At 46.8% G+C, this 23,693-nt stretch overlaps 2 protein-coding genes and 1 non-coding gene across 4 annotated transcripts; 1 reads left to right on the top strand and 2 right to left on the bottom strand.

Moving 5' to 3' along the window:
- Window positions 1-32: 32 nt before the first annotated feature.
- LOC117899175 (chitin synthase chs-2) lies at window positions 33-13,847 on the bottom strand. Of its 2 annotated transcripts, none has more exons than XM_034809036.1 (10): window positions 13,748-13,847; window positions 6,767-7,046; window positions 6,276-6,519; window positions 4,709-6,209; window positions 2,717-4,647; window positions 2,152-2,328; window positions 1,290-1,490; window positions 863-1,228; window positions 705-806; window positions 33-641 (listed from the first exon to the last, which is right to left on the bottom strand). In XM_034809036.1, exons 2-10 carry the CDS (start codon window positions 6,919-6,921, stop codon window positions 471-473), a joined length of 4,848 nt encoding a protein of 1,615 aa, XP_034664927.1. In that variant the 5' UTR covers window positions 6,922-7,046; window positions 13,748-13,847; the 3' UTR covers window positions 33-470. The 2 variants fall into 2 exon arrangements, with proteins under 2 accessions (XP_034664927.1, XP_034664926.1); XM_034809035.1 differs by lacking the exon at window positions 2,152-2,328 and adding an exon at window positions 2,411-2,587.
- Window positions 7,718-8,768, bottom strand: LOC117898799. The gene has a single exon (XM_034808442.1). It carries the CDS (start codon window positions 8,766-8,768, stop codon window positions 7,854-7,856), a length of 915 nt encoding a protein of 304 aa, XP_034664333.1. The 3' UTR covers window positions 7,718-7,853.
- Window positions 9,336-9,408, top strand: Trnar-ucg. The gene has a single exon. It is a non-coding gene; the product is annotated as a tRNA-Arg (tRNA).
- Window positions 13,848-23,693: the final 9,846 nt, after the last annotated feature.

Genomic DNA, 23,693 nt, shown 5'->3' on the forward strand with positions numbered 1-23,693 from the left:
AAGTTGCACTCAATTCATAGAAAAGAATTGATTTCCCTCTTAATTGCTGCACTTTCGAATGAGCTCTGAGCGTTGAGTATTTTGTGTCAGCTTGCACTGGTAGTGGGTTCGCCACAGATTGACTTAAACATAACCTAACAAATGATATAGTATAGTACATAGTACGAATGTTTGCTGCCATTCTGGGGCCCACACATCGTCACTGGCAGTGTGATTAGCTAAGCATTATGTTCGTTGTGTCGACAAGGCATCGTCTCTCACTCTCACTCTCACTCTCACTCCCTATCTTTATCTATATCTCCTCTCATGTCTCCTAATTACGAGTATGTACAACACAATAATGTTCTTGACTATAGCTCTAGATGTAGGTGTTATGTTTAGGTTTAGGTTTAGGTCTATGTTCTAGGCAGTTTATGGAAAGAGGCGGAACAATTCGTTAACAAGATCTCTAGCTTACACATTAAAGTAGTTTACAGGCGGCCCGTGGTGTTGCCGCCGCTGGTGTTCTGGCCCCAGGACACCTGGGGATGCGGATGTGGGTTGCGAGTGGTCAGACGCAGCGAGTTGCCATCGCCGTCCTCATCGATGACATGCTCGTAGCCCTGATTGATGGTGCCACCGCCATTAGAGCCATAAATCTGCTATTCAATGAAAGATTATACTCGATAAGTTCTGCATTTATGGAAAGCATTATGAATGCTCACCTCTGGCGGTATTCCGTTCACATTGAAGACATCCTTGATGCTAATGCCAGCATTTGACACCCGTCCACTCCGCTGATTGGGCACAACTCCATTATTGTTCACCTAGGAAGGGAGCGTGCTCGTAAATATCTTTAAATATCTCTCGCTTCGCTTCTTACCGGTGCTCCTGTGGTAATGCCGTACTCATTCTTCGCGCCCAGTGTCTGCATGGCCGACTTGCGTCTTTCGGCCATCACCGAGTTCTTGCGCACCTCCAGGGCCCGAATGGTCTCGGCCCTCATGGTCAGGCGACGCGTGAGAATGGGCGTTGCGGGATTGTTCTCCGCATCGGCAGTGAGCTTGAGGAATCGCTTCTTGAAGGCCACATCCAGGGTGCCAATTTGTCGACGCGGCTGCCGGGCCTTCTCCAGGTTCTGGATGGTCTTGCGGCGGGCTATGCGATCGGGTCCCGAGCCAGAGTCATTGTCATAGTCCCCGTCGATGCCCTGCAAGCGCTGCAGATTCTTGACGATCTCCACAGCATGCTGGAGGGAAGGAGCAAAGTGTGAGTGGAGATCCAGCGATGCTTGTGTGGTGTGTACCCACCTTGTCTATAAGCTGATCCTGTGTGAGATCCTCCGATTTCTTTTTGCAAAAGTTCAGCTCGGTGGAGGCCAAAATGTGCGAGATGGTGCCAAAGCGATGGAACAACATCGCCGTAAACTGTATGACCAAAATGAGGGCAAAGAAGAACACAAAGACCAGGCCAATGGGCTCCAGCTGCAGATACTCCTTGGAGATGTGAACCTGCGAAAGCATTTCGGGCTGGTTAGTGGACTGCTCAGCAGAGTACCATTTGGGTTAGTGACATTGAACAATTTGATTGGTAGATTGGTAGATTGGTAGACTGGTTGCTTGGGCGCGGATAAATGGCTGAACATAACACCAATTGTCCGGTGATTGTGGCATGTCGAGGTGTGATACCCAGTAGGAGGAGGTTATACGATTATGTAGGAACAATGAGACATGCAGCCAAGACTCTGGGCATGTGTGGATACACCTAGTGTATATATAGATAGTAGATATGGCTTTCAGTTTACCGTGTTTCCGTTTTCTTTGGGACAAGGGAGTAACTGTTAGCGACCATTTGCGATGTCAATGTGTGGGTTGGTTTTAACATGATGCACGAGTTTTTAATTGGTTTCGTATGATTTCGTATGCCTGAACCATTAGGATGGGGCTCGACCAAGGGGAGAGTAACAAGAACAAGTAACAAGTAACATCATTAGCTGGTTGTTTGGGTTTGTGGTAAACATAGAGAGTGAGACAGAGAGTGGAGTGTCGGGACAGGCGGGAAGTTAGACAGGTTGGAGACAGACCCTTTTGGCACACACGCAACCAAAACAGAGTGGTTCAGAGTGATGCAGTGGTTGGTTAGATAGAACATAAAGTAGGAGTTTATGTAAACCTCGGATGTCTCTTCGATATAGGTAATGTTCGTTTTAACGCCCAACGGCCAAACGATATGCAACTTGTCCTTGTTCAGTTGCAACAAGAACACAATCAACACAAACAAGGCGTTGGCCATGAAAAACGCAAACACCGACTTGTTCCGCAGCTCAATCAGATCGGAGGCAATGCGGGCCTTCCAATTGTTGGCAAGAGAAAACGAGAAAACGAGAAGAGAACGAGAGTTGGGTTAGTATGGCCTGCAATGGTTTCTTTACCTCCTGTGTGGACTCGTCGTAGGTGATGTTGGTGCGCACGCCGAAGGGCCACTTCACGTGAATGTTGTCCTTGTTCAGCTGCAGCAGGAACACGATCAGCACAAACAGTGCGTTGATCATGAAGAAGGCAAACACCGAGGAGTCGCGCAGCTCCTTCAGATCTTTCGCTATGCGGGCCTACAATAATGTTATGCGATTTTCGATTCGATTTGGTTGGGGGATCATTTGGCAAACATACTCAAAGGGAAGCTCGATTCGGAGTACCGAAACAGAGAGACTGACCAGCGACTCTAGTTCGTAACATACCTGCTCCACGGGATCATTGTCAATGGGATAGAGGTACTGATCGATGAGATCTTTCCAGAACTGAATTTCGGTGCTGGACAGAAAGTCCACTTCGCCCTTGCGCACGTCGGGATCCTCGATCCAGTAGGGGTTCGTGAGGAAGTCGCGCTCCTGCTTGGGCTCCGCCGAAGTGTCCGAATCGGAGACGTCCGACTCGTCGCCCGATTTCTCCGCCACCGAAGTGAGCAGATGGTGATCCTTGGAGCCGCTGGAAGTGGTCCTGCGCCTGTTGTGGCGCGAGGCGTGGTGTCCGTGCGGATCGACGGCGCTCTCGATGGTGTCCATGCGCTGCTTGATCGTGTCCAGGGACTCGGCAATGGTCGTCAGCTGCTGCTTCTCGTCAGAGGTCTTGCCATGGGTGCAGAAGATGCAGCGGAAGAGTCCGGCGAGGGAGAACTCCACCGAGCCCTCCTCGTCGCCGTTGTCGCCGATGCCGCTCTGCAGGAAGCTGAGCATGCTCTTCTGCTTGACCCGCTTCTTGGCCTCCTCGTTGGCCTTCTTCTCGGCCTCGAGCTCCTTCTTGGTCTTCTTGGCCACCACCTCGCGCGTGCCCCACGAGACGACATTCAGGTTGATGATCGAGTAGAGGATGAGCAGCAGGTACATGGAGGGAATGGACAGCAGATAGATCAGGCCGCACGTTATGCACCAGAACTCCTGGGGATGCAGACATGCGGCTATGAAGAATGAGCCCACCATCGATATCAAGAAGATGGCCGAGGGCGAGCCTATGCCGTCCTCGCCCAGCTGCAGGGCCGTGCCCACGATCACCGCCATCATGATCAGCGCGTAGGCGGTGGACAGCACCTGGGCGACGAACAGCTGAATGTTGGACTTGCAGGTGAAGCAGATGAACATGAAGGCCAGAATCGGAACGATGTTGTAGTGGAAGGAGGTCCAGTTGTCGATGCGGAAGGCCGCCACGAAGGCGCCCACCAACATGAGGAAGATCGTGCCGGGCCCCAGGATGGTGCCGCCCATCAACATCATCTGGTAGAAGATGTACAGCAGCGAGATGTTGTCGTTGATCTTGATCGTGCGCTTGGCGTCCGCCAGCAGGTCCATGATGTTGGCGATGGTCGAGGGCACCCAGCGGCGTCGCTGGTTGTAGAACTCGTTGAAGCCCTCCGGGCAGTGGGTGTAGGCATCGCTGGCCGCGGAGTACTCCACGCGATAGCCGCGCTGCAGCAGCAGCGTGCAGAGCCAGCGATCCTCGCCCTGATCGTACTGCACATAGTGCCGGGCCTCGTCCGATCGCGTCGTGTACTTCTTCATCACGTTGTCGTCCATGAGGGCCTTGCCGCGGAACAGGGAGAAGCAGCCGGGGGAGCAGAGCACACAGCCGATCATGTGCTCGGTGGCCTTCTGCAGCCAATGGCCGATGGCGTACTCGAAGAGCTGGTACCACACCATGGGCCCCGAGCCCACCGGATGGATGCGGCCACAGGCGGCGCCCAGGTTCTTGTTCTTCTTCATCAGATCCACCAGCAGCGTGACGGCATTCGGCTTGAAGTCAATGTCCCCGTCCAGGGTCAGCAGGTAGGTGTTCTCCGCAATGGCATCCTTGCGGTCCACCGATATGGGCAGCTCCATGAGCCGATGGCCCAGCAGGTAGTACATGTACATGACCTGGGACCAGCGCTTGCGGTGGCGAATGCGGTCCTTGTCCTTCAGGTGGGTGATGAACTTAGTCTTGCCGGGCAGCGTCCACACCAGGCGACCGCCGTACGGCGTGGGATACTTCTTGGGCGGACGCAGCCGTATCGTGGTCTGGTGTATGTCCGACGCTGCCTCGTCCATGGTGGCAATCAGCAGCTTCACAAATCGATTGCACTGGATGTCATCGTCGCTGTGGTCGGAGATCTCGAAGGCGTCGTCGAAGAAGATGTGGGCTGCAAGCAAAGTTAGAGATTAAACCCCATCCAAGACTCACTCGGATCCTTTTGAACTCACTCTCAAACTCGTAGTAGTCGGGGTCGAGCACCCGCAAATACTTCTGGGCCACACGGCGCGCACACTGGTCCTCGTCCATGCGCATGATGCTCTTCAAGAACTCGATCATCTCGTCTCTGGTTTCGTGCCACATGGTGGCGCACGAGTAGATGCGGGTTATGTTGTCCGAGGACTTGATCGAGGGCTTGTTCGGGGCGGAGGAGCGATCGGTGTGCACCGAGATGGTTTCGTAGTACTCGTCGCCCTTTTCCTTCTCGATCTCCGACAGGTCCTCCGTCTTGACGTCCGCCTGATCGTCGCGCCTGCGGTTGAGCGCCATGGACTGGTCGATCAGCAGCGAGGAGTACATGGGCTTCACGAAGAGCTTCTCCGTGGTGGCCAGGCGCTCGCACTTGGGCGTCCAGATGTGCAGCGCGATCCAGGTCTGGCTGAGCAGCCACAGGATCCACGCCCAGGCCATCTGCTCCGTCACAAAGTTGTTGAAGCGGAAGTTCGAGGGACTCGTAAAGAACAGATAGTCCGGAATGGTGTCGTGGAAGAAGCACGGATCGTCGATGCGAATGCCGCACACGGAAATCAGCAGGGAGACGGCCAGGGGCACGGTTAGGCTCACGGGGAAGGCGTAGCTGAAGCCCTGGATGAGAATTTTGCAGGCGAACTTGCCGAAGATGTAGCACAGGTAGGCGCCAAAGATCTGCAGGAGCAGCACATAGACCACCGTGTTGTAGGCGGCGTCCACCTCGACCGTGTCGATGTTGGCCGACTCCAGGGTGTCGGGCAGGACTCCGCCGAGACCCGCTGGCAGCTCGTAGACAATGATCTTGTGCGGACCGAAGGCGTCGCCGTACAGGGCAAACAGATTGCCGGGCTCCTCGCCCTGGGCCCAGTAGATGAGCAGCGTGAGGCAGAAGAAGAGCAGGATCTTCCAGATGGACAGGAACATGTGACAGAAGTAGCGCGTGTAGCGCATCTCCTCCTTGATGCGCCCCAGGGCGCGCACCAGGCCCAGGGACGACTGCGGCGACACGTAGTTCTCCCACCAGCCGCACGAGATCATCACACAGGCCACCGGGATGACCCACAACTCGCGACGGTTCTCCAGCAGGGGCCAGATGACGAGACCCGTCACCTGGGCCGCCACCGCCGCCAGATCGATGATGGCCTTGACGAACCGCTTGCCCTCCTTGGAGGTGCGCGAGAGCAGCCCAAAGATGCCCGGGATGACGCACAGGCAGTTGGTGAGCATCGCTCCCTGGATGGCATCGATCTGGGGCAGCACCACGAACATCAGCAGCGCCGTGCCCATCGCATTGAAGCTCTCCATCAGCCAGACGAACAGAAAGTGCCCCGTCTTCGGCACCTTGAAGGTCTTGAAGAAACAGATGCGAGCGGAGCGGATCAGTGCCCCGATCTCGGGCAGGGCATAGGCTATCATTAGGGCCCAGATCCAGGCCACTCGCTCCTCCTCCGGCAGGCGCACCACAAAGGTTTTGTCGCGTCCCTGAGTGGGGGATCGAAAGGGTTCCATTAATGGGAGTCAAATGGCTTAAGGGACAGTGGGACATACCAAGTCTTTGTTGCAGTACTCCATCTTCTTGTCCTTTCGCACTTGCGAGGTCATGAAGAGCATGGTGCCCTTGGCTATGACGCCGCCGCTTAAAACTATAATAAAAGTAATGATGTAGGCGAAGATCTTGAGGATCTTGATGGTTAGCTCCAGACACTCCTGGTTCGCCGTGGACCCTGTCTCAATTTTGATCGGTGGATCCCGGAAGACATCCCAACCCTTTGTCTCTTGTATCGTGCGCTGGCTGAAAAGGGGAGCAAACGATGGACAGATCAGACAGAGGATGGAAAGCAAACTCGATCTGCCACTCGTCTGATCTTCACTTCCGGCATTTCATTGCCTCAATCCGACTCGACTCGACCCCGCCCTGCTCGGAAAGTGATTGTGAAACAAGAGCTGGTGGGGCTAATTACAGTGAGACACTCAAGTTCCGGCTTTGGTTCCTAGCCAGCAATTTGCATACATTTTGGGGGGGTGGATGGAAAACCTACCTGCCGCCGTATATGTCGTGTGTCAGTGGCGAGCTCTCGTCGTCGGTAAAGTTGTTGTCATCGCTATCGCCATGATCCCCGGGCGCCCCTGCTCCGACTCCAGCCCCGGCACCCGGACCTGGCGGTGCCATCGGACGATGCCGCATCGCAGACATCTCCCACGGTTGCTGCTAGCCCCCCCTGCCCCGTGCTGGCCCACTCTTGCACTGCAAATGGAGATGGCTCTCTGCAAATAAATGTCTGCCGTCTGTTGTCTTCTGTTGTGCTGCGATGTTGTTGCCTGCAATGAGTTCGGAGAGTGGAAAATAATTGAGCGGAGCCAAGTGGCTGATGTCGATAAGCCGGTTTTAATGGATATGCAATTTATGGACTGTGGACTCTGGACTCTAGACTCTGGACTGCCCAAGGACAAGCGTCCTTTGACCCAACCAGTTGGCAGTTGGCATACCGGTTTAGGTCCGGCTTGAACATTGAAAGCCTCCTACAGCTGCATTCCAGCTCTCCATTTAGTGAGTCATTTTAGACTCTTCTTCGGTGCAGTTTCGGTTCAGTTTTCCCAACGCAACTTCACTTTCACTCCACTAATTTGAGCTTAAAGTTAATTTAGAGAAATGTTTTGGGGGCTGCAGCTAGACACGTAAGACTTATGCGCAACTCTCGGACACGCCTCAGTTGTTCCACATGTGGCACGGAACTCGTGTTGCCCCAGCGGCTCTTCATTCGGTGTCTTGGAGTGTGTGTGTGTGTTTTTTATGGTAATTAAGTACGATTGCTCGTCTGACTGGTGGCACCGCTGCTCGTATTGTTCTGTGCCGGAGGAGGCCTTGTGCCAGATTCTGGTCCGAGTGCAATATTTATGATTATGTGGCAAATTGAAGATGATATTTCAATTGGTATTGGCATGGTATTGGGCGATGGATGGTGAACACTTTCAAGAGGGAGCTGCCACTAAGGAACGCACATCTACAATTTATTCATTCATGGAAGTTCAATCACAAAATCTCCTCAATCGATTTTGATTACAAAGGTGGAAAACATTTGCAGTGTAACTGCCTCTGTAACCAATATGTAAAGGGAGTCCGGGCACTCAATAGATGGCAACGGGAAAGTCATAGAATATGTCAGAGGATTTTCTAGAGAGTGCCTCAGATGTGGCCTCAGTCGCAGGGGAAACTGGAGCGGCGGCAGGAGCGTTAGTTGGAGCAGTTTTGGCAGCATTTTGTGGAGCATCGTTATCCTCGTTGCTGTCAGTCGTTATGGCAAATCTCTGCTTGAGTTTCCTGGTTGTTTCGTCGGGTGCTGCAGGACCCTCGCAGGCTTTGGCCAACTTTTCCATTAGCTTTTGCGACAGCTCTTTGGGTGTTTCGATATTGCTGCAAATGATTGGCGGATTGCAAGCGACTTTGGGCTGAGCTCCTCCTCGCTTTCGCTTGAAGATCTTAGACATTCTGCCAGTGGATGGTTTCGGTTCATCAGCGGATTCGGGGGGCTTCTCATCGCGGACTTGGCTCTGGTTGCTGGCTTTTGGTGCGATATCCGTGGCAGCACTTTGCTGGCATCTGTGTCTGCTGTCCTTGCTGAGTGTCACCACCAGGCTGCAGCGCTCCTGCCTCAGTTTCCCTTTGAGTATCTCCAGATCCTGCAGGAGCTGCCGGTCGGCTGGCTGCAGCGACCGCTTCGAGGTGATTTCGCGCATGTCTCTGGTAATGGACACCTCGGACATGAAGACCTTCACGAGTCTCTTCATGTGCACGTCGAACTGCCGATCGCTGAGCATCACCGGCTTGGACCGCGCCTCCACCAGCCGAAAGCGTGCATCGGCCACGTCCTCCGGCTGGATGCGACTCTCGAGCGTCAGCGGCGGCAGCCGAACGCCGCCATCGCTCTCCAGGTCCACACTGCACACTTGGGCCACGTCGAAGCTCTTGGCCGCGGCTCTCTTGGGCCGCGGGCTCTTCGCTGTTGCGGGTGGAATCTTCACAATTTTCGGGTTCTTCAGCATTGTCTTTTTGTTCTTCATAATTTGGCGGGGAAGTAGATTTTAGGCAAAGTTTTAGAAATGATTTTTATGGAGAGAAAAGTGTGAAATTTTGTAACCAGTTAAAACTATTGATTTGCTAGATCTGGAGTGTATTCGAGAGACTAACTAGACTCTGAAATAATCGGAAAAGCATTGTGCATTGAAGTATTCCCCATAAATTCCATCAAATCTGAACTGAAGCTGCAATCAGATGTTCTGCAGAGAGCAACAGCTGACTGCCCGAGGGATGCTGTGGGGCTGACAGCTGTCCAGCCAGTCGCGGACTCTGCGCAGAAGCAGGAAGTGAAAAGTGCGCGTCATAGGATGAACCACCCCCAGTGGCCGGCACTCAGTGTCGTCCACCCTCAAGCAGCGACGCACAATGGGGGTGGGAGGTGCAAGTGTGTGTGGGTTAGGGTGGTTCAGCGGCATGTGTGAGTGGGTGGATGGGTGGTTGGGTGGGTTGGGGATGCTTTCGTGGCAAAAGCGCTGAGGTGTGCCGCCCGTTTTGCGCTTTTTAGGGCAGGAACTAACGTGGCGATACAACAGGACCGTGTGGCCTAAAGGATAAGGCGTCGGACTTCGAATCCGAAGATTGCAGGTTCGAGTCCTGTCACGGTCGTCTGCTCAACCTTTTTGTTTCACGAACTCCACACACTTCTGCCTTTTTCGCATTGGAAATTGATGTGCGATTTGCTGTTTAAATTTTGATTTAATCACTGCCGTGGCATAATTTAGCATCTCGTTTGCTGGCAATTGGTAAATCATCTTCGCGTCTGCTGCTCCTCCATCGGTTCCCAATCAAAATGGAAACCCGTTTGCTTTGCGTTGTTCGACTCTTTGCGAAATCAATTTGATATGGGAAAAAACATATGCAATTGAGCAACCAACCAGTCGGCAAAACAAAAACCGATTAAGTTGCCCCACTGCCAATGCGAGTCCAATAGAAATCTCCACTCTGTTGCTTCCCCTAAATGTCAAATGACCACTAGAATGGTTCTCCTCCACTGGTTGAACTTGGATTTCTAGAATGCTTTTCATTCAGTTATGTTGGGGCTGCAATTCGGGAGCGCAGAAGGAGGCCAAATCCAGTTTGGAGCCATCAGTTTTGAAAGATAAATGGAGGCATTTCGCTTGAACCTTCTAATGAGAAGATTAGCAGAATTAATTGTACATCAAAAGCGGATTTAGAGGAGATGTTCATGAACCTAAATACCCATAGGAAAAGTTCCAATTCCTTGCAAGAGCTTGTTGCTTCCAGAAACTGAAAACCAAACGACATGAACTCTGATAACCCTTTGGACAACCTCAACATGGGAATAATACCGTACTGGGACTGGTACTGGTACTGGTACTCGTAGTACTTTTACCCACACACCACACGAGTACGTGTCTGGCATACCAAATATGACCTCAGCAGATGAAAACTCCCGACTTGGACACAACAAAGAATTAAGTATTCATGTCAAAGCGCTAAATGAAGCACGAGGGCCAGCGAGATCGAGTCGAAAAAGGATTACACACAGCCCACAATTAAAGCCAGAGAAATATACGAGTGCCAGTATATGAATTCTTGCAGATCGCTGATAGTGGTGTACATAAATCGAATCGAACCGGTTGGACAGGAAGGCAAACTGGAGCGGGGGCCATGGACGGGGCGGGCCATGGCTGGTGGGGTCCGTCCATTGTGCTGCTACCCACAACAGACAATGGGCCGCAGCTGCAGGCGTTTTGGCAATTTAATCATTTTCGTCTGTTGTAATCACATTAGCGCCTGTTTGGTAAGAGAGGGACAGCGGCAGAGGGAGGGAGCAAAGTGAATGGCCATTGAAATAATGGACGCATACCACAAGCAACACAGATTCATATGTACCTACATAATCGCATGTACAAATGCTGATATATATTCCTGCATCTGAATGAATGTTTTCTTGTGTTTCTTGTATGTTTGTGGCCAAGTCTCGTTACTCGCCAAAGAAGGCAAACAATTAAAACCCGCGCTCCACCAGCAGACAGCAAGCAATAATAAAAAGTGAAAGTCCCAGATACTTGTACAAATAAATGTTATAGAAAAGACTGAGATACTTGGCCATAGCTACAGCTACAGATACAGATACAGGCTACAGGCTAAAGCCACTGCTGTGCTGTGGCTGCAACTGGTGGCGCATAAATTGATTGCTACATTTAAGCCAACTAGTCAAAACGGGAACACGGCAATCGAATTGAATCGAACCGGCCCGAACCACGCCAGGCAGCTGCTGCCGGACAACCAGTTTTCGGTGGCCAACAGGAAAAGCAGTCGCTAAGAAATATGCGCCAATAAGAGTAAAAATGGTAAATTGCAATCGAAGCAAGCCGGAACGAGCGACCAAGCTGGTGACATGGCGGCCAAGTTGTGGAAGGCAGGCAGGGGGAGTAGGCGGTGGTTCGTTCCATGGGTGTGGGTTCAATGTGCAGTGGTCAGAGCACTGGAATTGACCATTTAAGTAATTGATTTATGCATGCTACGACTAGAGTTGCTGCGCAGCTGCCTGAAGGTTGTTGCGCGATCTAAGAGCCCGGAATTCCACCTTGAGGGGATTGGCTGGCATGAATCATCAGGTATAGATCGCAGATTTTCGGCTTTTAGTTGAAGCAAAGCCTGTGCTAAAGATACCAAAAGCGATACACGTTCGGCATACACAGACAATGGGTCCATGGGTTGCCACATTTGTTGTGTGTAATCCGGTTGTCCATAGGGAATGCTAATCAAACAAATATACAATAGGAAATCAAACTGCCAGACATGCAAACCAATAGAGTAAAAAGTGAAAACATAAAGGAAAAGTTTAAATTCTGTTTAAGAAAAAGTAAAGTTTGGCAGAAGCTGTCGTAAAAAACGGAACTATTATTGAGCAAGTCTTCGAGCTACTTCCAATTGCTATGAATACTTATTCTTCCTGTGAATATATGTAGAAGATCAACGATGAAACATTTCATAAAACTGCTTCAAAAGAACCCCTCAGAATCCCTCACTAGTCATCTACCTCCTGGCCTCACTTCTGTGCCATAAAAAAGACACTTTAACTTCTTGCCAACTCACTTTGTTGGCAAGTTCCTTCAACTTGTTTTTTCTGTTTGTCTGTTAAGCATTTAACCGTTATTTCCGTGCAAATAATATAAAAAAAAACATCAACTCAACCTTTCGAGTTGGAAGTGCAGCAAAATGATGTGTGACTCACCAAAGCATTTTTTTGGGAGCCTTTCAATTTGGAAATGTTTTGAGTTTGACCAATTAAAAGGCATTAAAATGCAAGAATGGGCGTCCGCTGTGTGTGTGCATCTATAAATTGAATTCAAATTGATTCGATGTGATTTTGATTATGTGAAATGAGTCACAGAAGAGCTTAGTGTGTGGTTTTTCCACAATGCGTAAGTTGAATGTCATCTTTCGAGCTTTTGGTGGTTTTTCTTGGGCTTCATTGATGACTAAATTGAAGGACTTATTCATGAATCCACCGATGAGTTGTCAAAATTAATTACTTAACATGTAAAATATGATTGTGCCTTGATGGAGTGGCAATGGTAAATGGAGTTGCCCCGCAAGCTTCAGCATCAATTATGTTTATTTTTGAGGCTTGAAGTGAGAGAAAATAAATATTTGCTGGTGCGCTTTTGTTGGGCAAAGAGTAAACAGCAGATGAAGAAGAAGAGAAGCAGCAAAGAGAGAGAGAGAGAGAGACCGAGCAGACCTCGAGACTGCCAGATGAAGGTGGAGGCGTGTCAACAAATGTGATTGGAAATGCCAAACAGATGATTTGGCAGCTATGAATGTACATATGTAAATATGTATGCATGATGTATGTAGGATGTAGGATGTAGGTATGCTCTTGGGATGCAAATGAGATGATTTCCTGAGAAAGAAGCACAGCTAAAAGTGTTAAGCAGTCTCTGCTAAATGCCAAGAAAATGGCGGTATGACTTGAAGTTCCGACTTGCCTTGCTAATTTAATTTTATAATTTATAGAACAAGTTGCTTGATTTTTGGGTGTGTTTTCGGATACAGGGGAACGGGTTTTTTCGCCACTGAGGGACTGCTCTGGTCTCTGCGCAAATAACACAAATCGTTTCCAAGTCTGAAATGCTAAATAGCCAGAGCCACTCAGCCAGATGGGGGGCTGCAACCTTATAGGAAAGCAAAAGTGTTGCCAAAGTCTTACAGCCAAAACCCGTTAGTAAAGCTGTGGCCAAAGAAGAAGAAACAGAAGCAGCAGCAAAGAAAAACATAAAACTGGCAAACGGAATAGAAATAGAAAGAGATTTGTGGTTTGGCGCATAACTTTCACATGCCTTGGGTCTCTATAAGAAAATTGTGCCGTTTGTTAAAGCTGCTGCTGCTGCTGACGACGACGACGACAACGACGACAACGATGGAGACGACGATGACGATGAAATGGCACAAAAGAAAAGGCCAAGAGATCGTACGATGTTTGCCCCAGTAGCTGTAGCTGTAGCTGTAGCTTTGCCTCTCACAGATAGCGAGAGTGAGTGAAATGTGGAAGTGAATGTTGTTTGATTTCTTCGAGTCAAATTTCAGCTTCAAAGAATAAAGGAAATCCCAAATGGCTTTAGCCAGCGACACACACACTTTTTGTATGGATTTTGTATAGATTTTCACTTTGTATAACTTCTGCTGCTGCACTCGGATTCGCCTGCGTGGCTCACTAATTTTCATAAATTTAACTTTGCGTTTGATTTCTTTTTCATTAATTTGATTTCTTCTCTTTTGCTTGGCTTTTTGGCTTACTTATAAGTATTAGCCGTGTGTTGGTTAGCCGTCGTTCGTACTCGTACACGTATATGTATGGCTGCATAAAACGCTTTTAGCCCGATACCCACACACACACACACACGCCCTGCCAGACACACACACACCACAGAGAGAGAGAGAGACAGAGACGACTACGCATGCGCGCACGTACCGTTTTGTAAGACGCAGACGTGATTATTATTTCTCTTTGTACCTTTTTTCTCCGTTTTTCGTTTTGATCCGCGACCAAGCTCTTTTCGGGTTCGTTGTCTTCGCCAAACTGAATCGAAGTCTTTCGTTTTTGCCCATTGGAAGTGGCCGTCGCCGCTGTCGCTGCTGCTGTTGCTGCTGCTGCTTTGACTGGAAATGAATTTTTATGAGAGCCGTTTTTACTGTGATTGTTGCTTGGTTATTACTTGTTTTCGGTTGTTGCTGTGCCTCGCATTGGTGAGTGGTAACGGTACGAGTAGGCTGCCAGGCAGGCTGGAAGTCCTCCAAATAAAACAAGATTAATATATGTATTTTTATTTATCCTTCTATGAATTATCAAATAAAGTGAAAGTCACTGATAATGCATATAAGGAAAACCTTCAACTTTTTTATTCCACTGCAATCCATAGCTCCATCACTCTCCCACATTTACCGTTACACTCCAAAAAGTAGCGTTTTAGGTTCGGCAGGTCTCATTCTCTCTCTCTTTTTCCCCCTCCAATCTTTCGTTCTCTCTTTTTACACTGTCAATGTGTACGGGATTATAATTTGCATGCCTTTATTTCTTTCGTTTTTTGCGACAACTTTGGTCGAGGTCGTCTGGTTTCTTGTTTTATTTCTTACTTTTCTACAGCGCCGCTTTCTGTCGCGCCTTCGCTGCTCCAGTATTCCACTTGGAGAGCGTCGTTGCACTTGGAAGTCGCTGCCTGGAAAGCTTTAGAGAGCATGCGCAGCGGCGCCAAACATTCAAGAGAAAAATAACTGTAGTATTTGCTCTGGAATATATAAACAGCCAATGGTAGAAAGTATCAAATCAATCGGGGTTTTATCAAGATACTTTACATCGACAAAAATAAATAAATAAAAGTTGTAAAGGCATAAATAAAGTTAAAAATATTACGGTTCAAAACATGTAACGTATTCATGTACCTATCGATAGTCGCTTAAACATCGATTGTGCAACTGGCATTCCAATTTGTTTCGATGATGTGGCAAGGCTAGGCAGCTGTCAGATTAGAAAATGGACAAAATGTAAAATTACTGTGTGCGCGAGTAGAAAGACTGATGAAAGCTTGGAGCGTAAGGGAAGTGTACTGCCTTTGTTTGGTTGTTGGTAAATAAGCTAGCAATTGTGCCCGCCAGACCACATTCACCCATTATTTGTACGAAACCTCAGGACATTCGATTTGGAATCGTATCGGATTGTTTCGAGTTTGAATGTGTCATGTTTCAAAACTTTCGAATCTCCGCCCAAATGAATTAGATTAATGAATAAAATGAACTCCCAAAAGATACTTCAGATCAACAAAAAGTATGCCACAAGTTTTAAGTAAACATAGAAGTTACATAGACCTCAGCTTTGGTCAGAGTGACAATTCGAAGACTAGATATACGTACATTTACATTTTCGATAGTCTGTAATGCAATGCTATCGATCTAATCTGATCTGTGTAGGCGCCAAGTTCAAATAATGCATTCTGTGCTGGCCACAAGACTCCCAATTGTTGACCTAAGCGCGCTGCTAATTCTGCTATTTATTGTCTAAAAAAGTCACTGCTGCCTGAAGAGTTTTTGGCTATATCTCATGTGAAATTTAATGTAACGGATATCTATTCCGTACTTGTAAATAATTAAAACATTTCAAAATCGTGAACACATGTGTTCATTTATCATTCAAATATACATACATATGTATGTATGTATGAAGACCGTAAATGCATCAATTTATATAATTAAATCTTATTTTCTTGGCCTCTGTGAATGAAACAAGAAGAAATCTGGCTTTGAACAATGTATCCACAGATTAGTAATATGATAAAAAATTATTGGTAGAGTCCGAACATAGGCTGATACTTTTTACTTTCAATTTAAACGTTGAATCTTTGAGATTCCTCAACTGAAATTCGTACACTCCGAGGATACCGCATACCAAAAACAAAAAGTCACATAAATTGACAGTTAACCAATGTAACAATATCATTTCCAAGAAATGCCCACCGCATCATTCATTATCCACTTTTTGTTGGGTCTTTTGAGAACTTCTCAGGCATCTCTGTGGAACTGGGTCACACAAACACCTGTAAGAGCAAAAACTCACAAGCACACACACACACACACACACACACCAATGCAAATATTATGAAATCCCCCACCGCCACGAAAGAAAGCAAGTTTAAAACCACAAACATGACTCCGTTCGTACCGCCACTACAGCCCAAAACCAAAACCAAAACAACGACAACAACCATTTCTCCAGCAGATTCACTCTTGATGATTATACTGGCAAGCTTTTGTTGTGTGTTTCGGGGCTTGGGACCTGCTGGGACTGCTGACCCAGCGCCTCCTCCACCAACCCATCCTCTGGCCGGGCCGGGACGAGCCGAGCCGGGCCGGCTGTTTTGCTTTCCTTTCATTATCGAGCGGCAAAATATTGGTTAAGCAAGCAAGCCAAAAGCAATGAAAACGAAAGAAACTACAATTCAGGGGCTCCACAGTACACCACGAATCTTGGATGCCCTGAGAAGCAACAGGAACTTTTTTTGGAGATACAAATGGTTGTACTTATTGCAGTTCAAGTTCCAAAACATTCTCCAATGGAAATGAACCTGCCTGGAAGAGAGTTTCAACCAAAATGCCAGCGTGACCAACAAATGACGGAGGCGATGCGCCAGCAGCATCTTCATCTGCTCGTTCACTGAAACAAAAAAACAACAGAAAAACCTCCATGAGATCATGATCAGAACCTTAACTTAAAGCTCATTACGATGCCTATCAAGTGGGAGACGTAGCCAGCAAAGACAAAGACAAAAGAGGGGCAGAAGCGTGGGTACAGCAGGCGAAATAATGAAGCAGAATCGCCTGCATGACAATGATTATTTCAAGCAAACCCGAAAAAGAAATGAGAAATGAGCAGGAGGCGAAGTTCGAGAAAGAGCCAGAGCCAACCCGCAGCATTGGCCATCCCTCTCCCACTGCTACTCCCACTCGAGCTGAAGCTGAAGTTGGGAACCGCTGTCAGCTTTTTAAGAATATTTGGGCCAAAGCGCCAAACGTAAACAAAATAAAATGGAAAAAAAACCACCAAAGATGATGATGATGGTTACTTAACAATCTCGAACAATAAATGAGCTCCCAATATGCATGTGTGTGTGTGTGTAAGTTCTTGTGGGTGTTGTCAACTCATACATACATACATGTGCATAAAATGTATGTAAAATGTATGTAGAGGCACCTGCCTACAACTTTACCTGATTTGACTCATCCAATTACAGCGGCAAGGAAGTTTTAATTTTAATTCGTGAATAATTTTAGCGTGGAAATTCACGAGGATCGAACTTAAAGCCTGGTTTAAAACTTGACTTTAAAACTCACTGAAAAATGTATTGCTTGGAAATAATTAAATGTGCTTGAGAATATCTCTCGAGTCTAGACCTTTCTCTACCTTTTCTACGATGAGTGCGCCCTCCCATATGATGTCATTTAAGAGCTGACCAGCTTCTAAACTCACACACATCTATGCAATGGCTTTATTTTTGGGGGTTTCCTAAGCATAATTTATATTTTTGGGCATTGCCTCTCTTCTTGCCTCTCTCTTCTCCCCCCTAAGAAAGTCGCCTCTGTCTTTCACCTGCCCATCTCGCTCGCACTCATCTCGTCTCTGCTGTCTCTGTCCCTCACTCTCAGACACAATTTGCAAATGAGTTTTTGGTTGATTCTTTTGGTTTTGGCTTTGGCTTTGGCTGTGGGTTAATTAGTGAGTATCTTTCCTCAGCACGCACAACAACAACAACAACAACAACAACAACAACAATGTGTTAGTGTCTGTGTGTGAGAGTGTGTGTGCTGGTGTGGGTAATGGCGGCGGCGGCATTGCTGGCTGTTCTTATTAGCGCTGAACGTTGTAGCTTTTAAGCTTAAGCCCCCAAAAATCTGGGTCACTAGTGTCGTTAAAGCTTAACGTTTGTGCGTGTGTGTGCGTGTGTGTGCGTGTGTGTGCGTGTGTGTGTTTCCCGAGTGTGTTTGTGTGTGCAAATTAAATATTCACAGCGTTGGCTAAGCAAATAAAATCTCCATTCCATCCAAAGTTGCGGGCTCTGTTGTCATTCCATTCCAACAATGTGATGTTGCTGTTGTTGCATTTCCTTTTGGCCACTTTTGCCGCTGCTGCTGCTGGCTGAATGGCTTTTTAGCCATTTAGCCCCAGCCTGAACAATCGGAGATTGTTCGGCGCATGAAAGTGAATCAGAATGTCTAAGTTGTTGCTGCTGGTGATCACAATGATTCTCTGCACAGCAAATGAGATCAAAAGTGGGCTTAAGTCGCATCTCTTTAACCTGAATATGTCAACCGTGCTTATGCCGCTTCTTCCGCGCAGTTTTTGGCAGCAGAAAAGGCAGCGAGTTTCGAGTCTTGATGGCCAATATTTGTATACCCCTTTGTTAAATTTATTGTAAACATTGTAAAGCGAAAGAATGATTTAAGCGGAAGATAAAGCCTCTGGGACTCTGGCTGGCATCGGAAATGATCGCTTCAGATTAAGCAACTGATGTGAAAGTCTTTCCCAAAACATTTCAATCTTCGCCACAAAAGGAATATCATCAGATCAAGAATGCAAGACATTTCCACACATTTACTGACATTTAAGGCCTAAAATAAAATTAACATTCTGGCATAAGGAAAATCCTGCTCAGGTTGGTTTTTATATCCAAATGAATGCAACAAATTTCATAAATCTGCAGCGGTATTCCAAGCGTCCTGACGCTACAGAATATTTATTTTATATTTGTTCGAATGTACAACAATTTTGCGTACATTCTTTGCGTAAATCATTAATTCCGTTGCGCAAACTTAGGCGTCGATTTGTGAGAAAATAATGATACAAGAAAGCAAATTCATTCTGTTTGCCGTAGGCGTTCCTTGTTATGAGTTATATGAGACGGCCGGACGGTACGAGTATTTCGGGTGTAGATTCCGTCAGCCGTTGGCTATAAAGAGGTGTGCCCTGACCCAATTTTTGTCTCCTCTCACTGCCTGCTTTATTTATTCACGCATGAGCTCAGCGGCCGGCAGAGAAAAGTTACGGCGAAAGAGTTGGCCGCTTTTATAGTTCCAAGTGAATAGTAAAATCTGTAAAATGCAGAACCCTTTCCCTCGCCTCGCAGGATGTCATTAAGCAAACATCCATTTTTGCATCATTCGCGGTCCTGTACCTACATACAGTTTGTTTGTATTGTTTATGAAAGATATTGGTGGCAGACACACAATGTCAAAGGACGGAAAACGGTGAAATGTGCAATTTTATGGCGGACTTTAAGTGGAAAACGGCCAACAGTCAGCGACAGCATCGAAGGCAGCGTACCAGAGGCACCATGAGGCAGCGACGGCTGAAATTTTATGGCCATGACAAAAGACGGCCCGACGACAAATGTTGCATCCGCATTGCCATGGCTGCCCCTGGCAGCCTCTGCCCAGACCCTGCTGCTGCTGCTCTGTCTCTGTATCTTTCTGTTACTCTTGGACTTGCCCCTGTAGAGTCGTAAATCATGCGGCAATGTTTTGCATGTGACACAGCGACAGACTCAGACCGGAGTGACGGAAGATTGACCTAATTTTCTCAACAAATACACTGCGTGACGAATCTCAGGTTCTCCTTTTGGTCAAGGTAGCAACCCCTTTTGGAATACGTCAAAAATGAGATCCTGGAATCAATCTACCATCAGCAATCCTTCAAGTGACCTTGAAGTGATGCAATATTCCCTTCAATTGCCGTAATATCCCCTAGCAAAAAAAGAATTTGGCAATTGTTATGTCATAGATGAGTGGGCTAGGGCCTCGACCATTATCCCCTTTGTCCAGACACACGACTCAAACACATGTGAGGCGTGGCCACGTGGCCAGATAGCCTTCACTTGAATGGACATTAACTTATGTTGCATAACCTCCAGTCAGTGAATGAAAAATTCTCTCTTTCTCTGCCTCTCTTGGACATCTGGAGTGTGAAGATTCTGTTGAGATGCGAAGGTATCGCCAGGGGTGCTTGAAAAATTCATTAAATATTTAATATGAAATGAAGAATTGATTTATTTGGCCCCCGATGGAACATTAATATTATGTGAATATTAGATAGATGTGTTTTATCTTTTTTCTTTCCAGGAAGCTCTACATAAAATATAGTCCAGCAAATTGAAAGACTTTGGCAACAAACTGAAAGCTAGACATTTCTACATTCCATGCAGAATAATGCACAAATTAGTCAAATAAAATACAATATGTACATCAATTAAAATTGCATAAATATTTGGAGACAAAACTCAGCATAATGTCTGCAATTATGTTGGCCCCAAACGAGAGAGTTTTCAATGGCAGATCTCAGAATGGAATAGAAAACCAAATATCAACGAAGAAAAACTGTTACTTTCACATGAACTAAAAGTCAAGATTACAGCCTGTGCGGAAGCCTCCACAGTTATAATGGAAGCGTAATAGTTGCTAATTTAGTGCATTGCTGGCCCCAGAAAGAGTCAACAAAAAGGGCTAATTACGAGCACACTTTCAGCCAAAAGCAGACAAAGCGAAAGAATCGCGTCGTTAGAGTATGTTTTTCCTTCTTGTTGTTGGCCCATTGAAATGGCAATCTTATGGTGGAACTTTTTGGGGTAGTGCACAAAAAGGTAAGCACTTAAATGAAAGTTGCCCATGGAGCCCTAAAAATGTTTTTGGAAACAAAAAGAGAACTTGCAGAAGGAAATACTTCCTCAAGACAAAACATATTTTAAGGTTTTCAAATTCGCTTAAAGCTCCGTTTGTCTGATATTTTATTGGGAAAGGATTTGTTTAAAATTCTCTGCTGTCATATTTCTACACTGTTTATTTCTCTTTCTTGTCTTTAAAAGTACATTCTTCCAAATCTGTTTTATGTGCCCTAAACATCTGGTACATCTGATAGCATAATTAGAAAGAAAAGCCAAATTATTATGCTTGGGGTTCCTCGCACCCGTGCATGACTGTTCCATTGCGCGGAGTGTGGGGGCGTGGCGCTCCGGGAGAGGGTAGTGGTGGAAAATACCGTAATTGAACCCCAGCTGAGGTTCGGTTTGAGGCGGAGGAGCTCTGCGGATCTGAGTACGAGCGTACCTTGGCTTGGGCCATGTGTCATGCTTATTAAACTTTTGGTTCTGTTCCAAAAACTATTTTGGACGGCCGCTTTTTATGATTGGTAATTAAACAAAAAATTTGGTTACTTTACTTTTACGAGTATTATTTTTATTTTGTTTTTGTTGTTTTTTTTTAGTTTGAGCTGTTTGTACCTGTAGCCTCTTTTTGGCTGTTCCAAGTTACGCTTGGCTCGTCTGGACTTGGCTTGCTCCCATTGGGGAGACGCCAAACGGGTTGGTTGCCAAAGTGCGTAAGTTATGGCCAGGTGGGAGGGGCCGCAGACACCCCAAAAGCCAACAAAACCACAAGCCAAATGCTGCACTACATTTTGTTTTCTAGCTGGCCAAAGTTGCTCCTGCACCCGGATTTCAAACCGGAGTCGGAGCTGGAGCTGAAGCTGAAGCTGGACCTGGAGCTTGTGATCGTCATCATCATCATCAGCAGCCACGACAGTTGCTAAACTTGTTGCACATGTTATTGAGTGGAAACCGAAGCCAAGACAGAGTCGGAGCTAGAGTTGGGGTTGACTTGACTTGGGGGCTGAGGCTGTTCCTAGTTTTTTTCTTTCTTTTATATCAAAAACACTTAACAACTTGTAAAATTCTCCGACTTGGCTGTGCAGTTGACACACATCTGTCACAGGCTGCCAAGTGGGTCAGGTGGTGGTTCAGTTGCTGCAGAGTGGAGCACCACAGCACAGTGGACTGCCGGAGTGAAGTGGCGAAGTGGAGTGGTGTGGTGCGATCTTGTTAATCGTTTTTGATTGCCGCGTTGATGTACCACCACCTGAAGCACTCTGCTCAAGTGATGATTGTCGTTTAGAGCGCTGCGGCGACTGTCACAGCTCAGATTCTTTGCCTTTTCCCCTGTTGCCTGATTGTTGCTTATTATTTGTTATAGTTGTAGTCGTTTTACTGTGGCGGCTACTTAGCAAACATCGCTTATTATATGCATTATTAGCTCAACTTGCTGGCTTCTGGGCCGGACCGGAGTAGACTTTCAATAGTTGGCAGTGAACTAGATAGACAGGGACCAGGGAAAAAGCGTTGGGGATGCATCTGCAAATAGTTTGGGGGATGGATAAGATACTTTACCGACTCATGTCTCAATGGATCTACTTTACAGAACGTGAACGAGTACTGCGTGACCGTCAGTCATTAGCAAGGCATAAAAGCTGAATGAGAAACATCGAAAGAATGCCCAAAATTCTGTCACACACAATCTGATGGCCCCTTCTCATGCTCATGCTCAGGCCATGCCCACTTTTAATATTCAATAAAGATTTAACGAGACATGTTAAACGCTTTTGCAGTCACAGAATGCATAAATAATTATAGAACTGAGCAACAATTTCAGCAAAGTCGTAAAAGAAACGAATGAAAAATGCCCCGAAAAACAGCAGTTGAGATACGGCAATTAAATTCAATTTTGTGGCCAATGGAGAGAAATGGCCATTAAGCTGAGAAAGAGCAAAAGGGAGAGAGAGAGAGAGAGAAGAGTGAAGAGAATCGTGAAAGAGGGAAGAGGGAGTGCTGGAGTACAAGGAACAGTTATGGACAAACATTGGGATAATAATTTTGTTTAAATTTAATTGTGAGTTATATTTGTACGGTAAATCACGTAGTCGGTATGGGTTGGGGTTGGATGCGACCAAGAAATGAAAGGGGAGTGCGCGGGGTCTGCGATGGCGGATAATAACAATGTATTGGTCATGGCCCAGGGGGAAGCCTAATTGGCCAAATTGATATATTACTTTATATACGAGCAAGTATCTGCCTCTCTTTGTGGCAATTGAAGCATGAATATGCCAACCGAATGGAGGAGTTCCACGAGTATAGATGGGGGAAATAAAATGGAGAATAAACAGAGACAAGAGACAAAATAACATTTGAATCTTTCTTATTTTTGTAACTGTCACTTTCGAATAGTTAAAGATGAAGAATGAAATATCAGGTATTAACATGTTATTTTGGTTTATTTGTTTATTGTGTTTGCATTTGTATAATTTGTATATTTGCCTATACGGAAAGTAAATAGATGTACAACAATTAAGCTCTTTAATGGATATAAATGGAAGCATGAAGAAAGCAATTCTTTGACCAAACATAAATAGCTGAAGGAGACAACAAAAGAAAAGCTAAGCAAGAAGACGAAGAAGAAACCAGAGTGGGCAAGCGGACAATAAGAAACAAAGAATCAGCGAAGGAGAGAAAGAAAGAAAGAAATGTGCGCAAAGGCAAGAAGTCGGTCATGAAATCGCAAGTGACCCACTTGGCAAGCGAACGACGGCAAAAAAACGACGGCACTCCACCACCAACACAACAACAACAAGCAAGGAGAAGAAGAAAACAGATAGATGGAGGGGCTTACAAGAGAAAGAGTGGTGGCGGGGAAGCGAGAAAGAGACTCGAGCAACAAACGCGAAGCAGACAAATATGACAAGCGACGGCTAGAGCCAGCGATAGACAGAGACAGCAAGACAGGGAGTACGCGATGGAATGGATGGAGCTGGAAAGAGATGGTGATGGTCGGTGGCAGCGTAGCGAATCTAAAAGAGGACACCATAATTGGCAATGCACACAGAAAGAAAGAAAGAAAGAGAGAAAGAGCGAGAGAGCGAGAGAGAGGCCAGAGCAAGTGGCAAACCTGCCATGAATGACTCGCCAGCGCCAGAGTCAGAGCCACAGCCACAGCCAGAGCCAGAGCCGGACCTGTATGCGTCACTAAACTTGACCAAATTGTACAAGGAAGTC

Source organism: Drosophila subobscura, chromosome O (genome assembly GCF_008121235.1).
Source record: "Drosophila subobscura isolate 14011-0131.10 chromosome O, UCBerk_Dsub_1.0, whole genome shotgun sequence".
Lineage (NCBI taxonomy): Eukaryota > Metazoa > Arthropoda > Insecta > Diptera > Drosophilidae > Drosophila > Drosophila subobscura.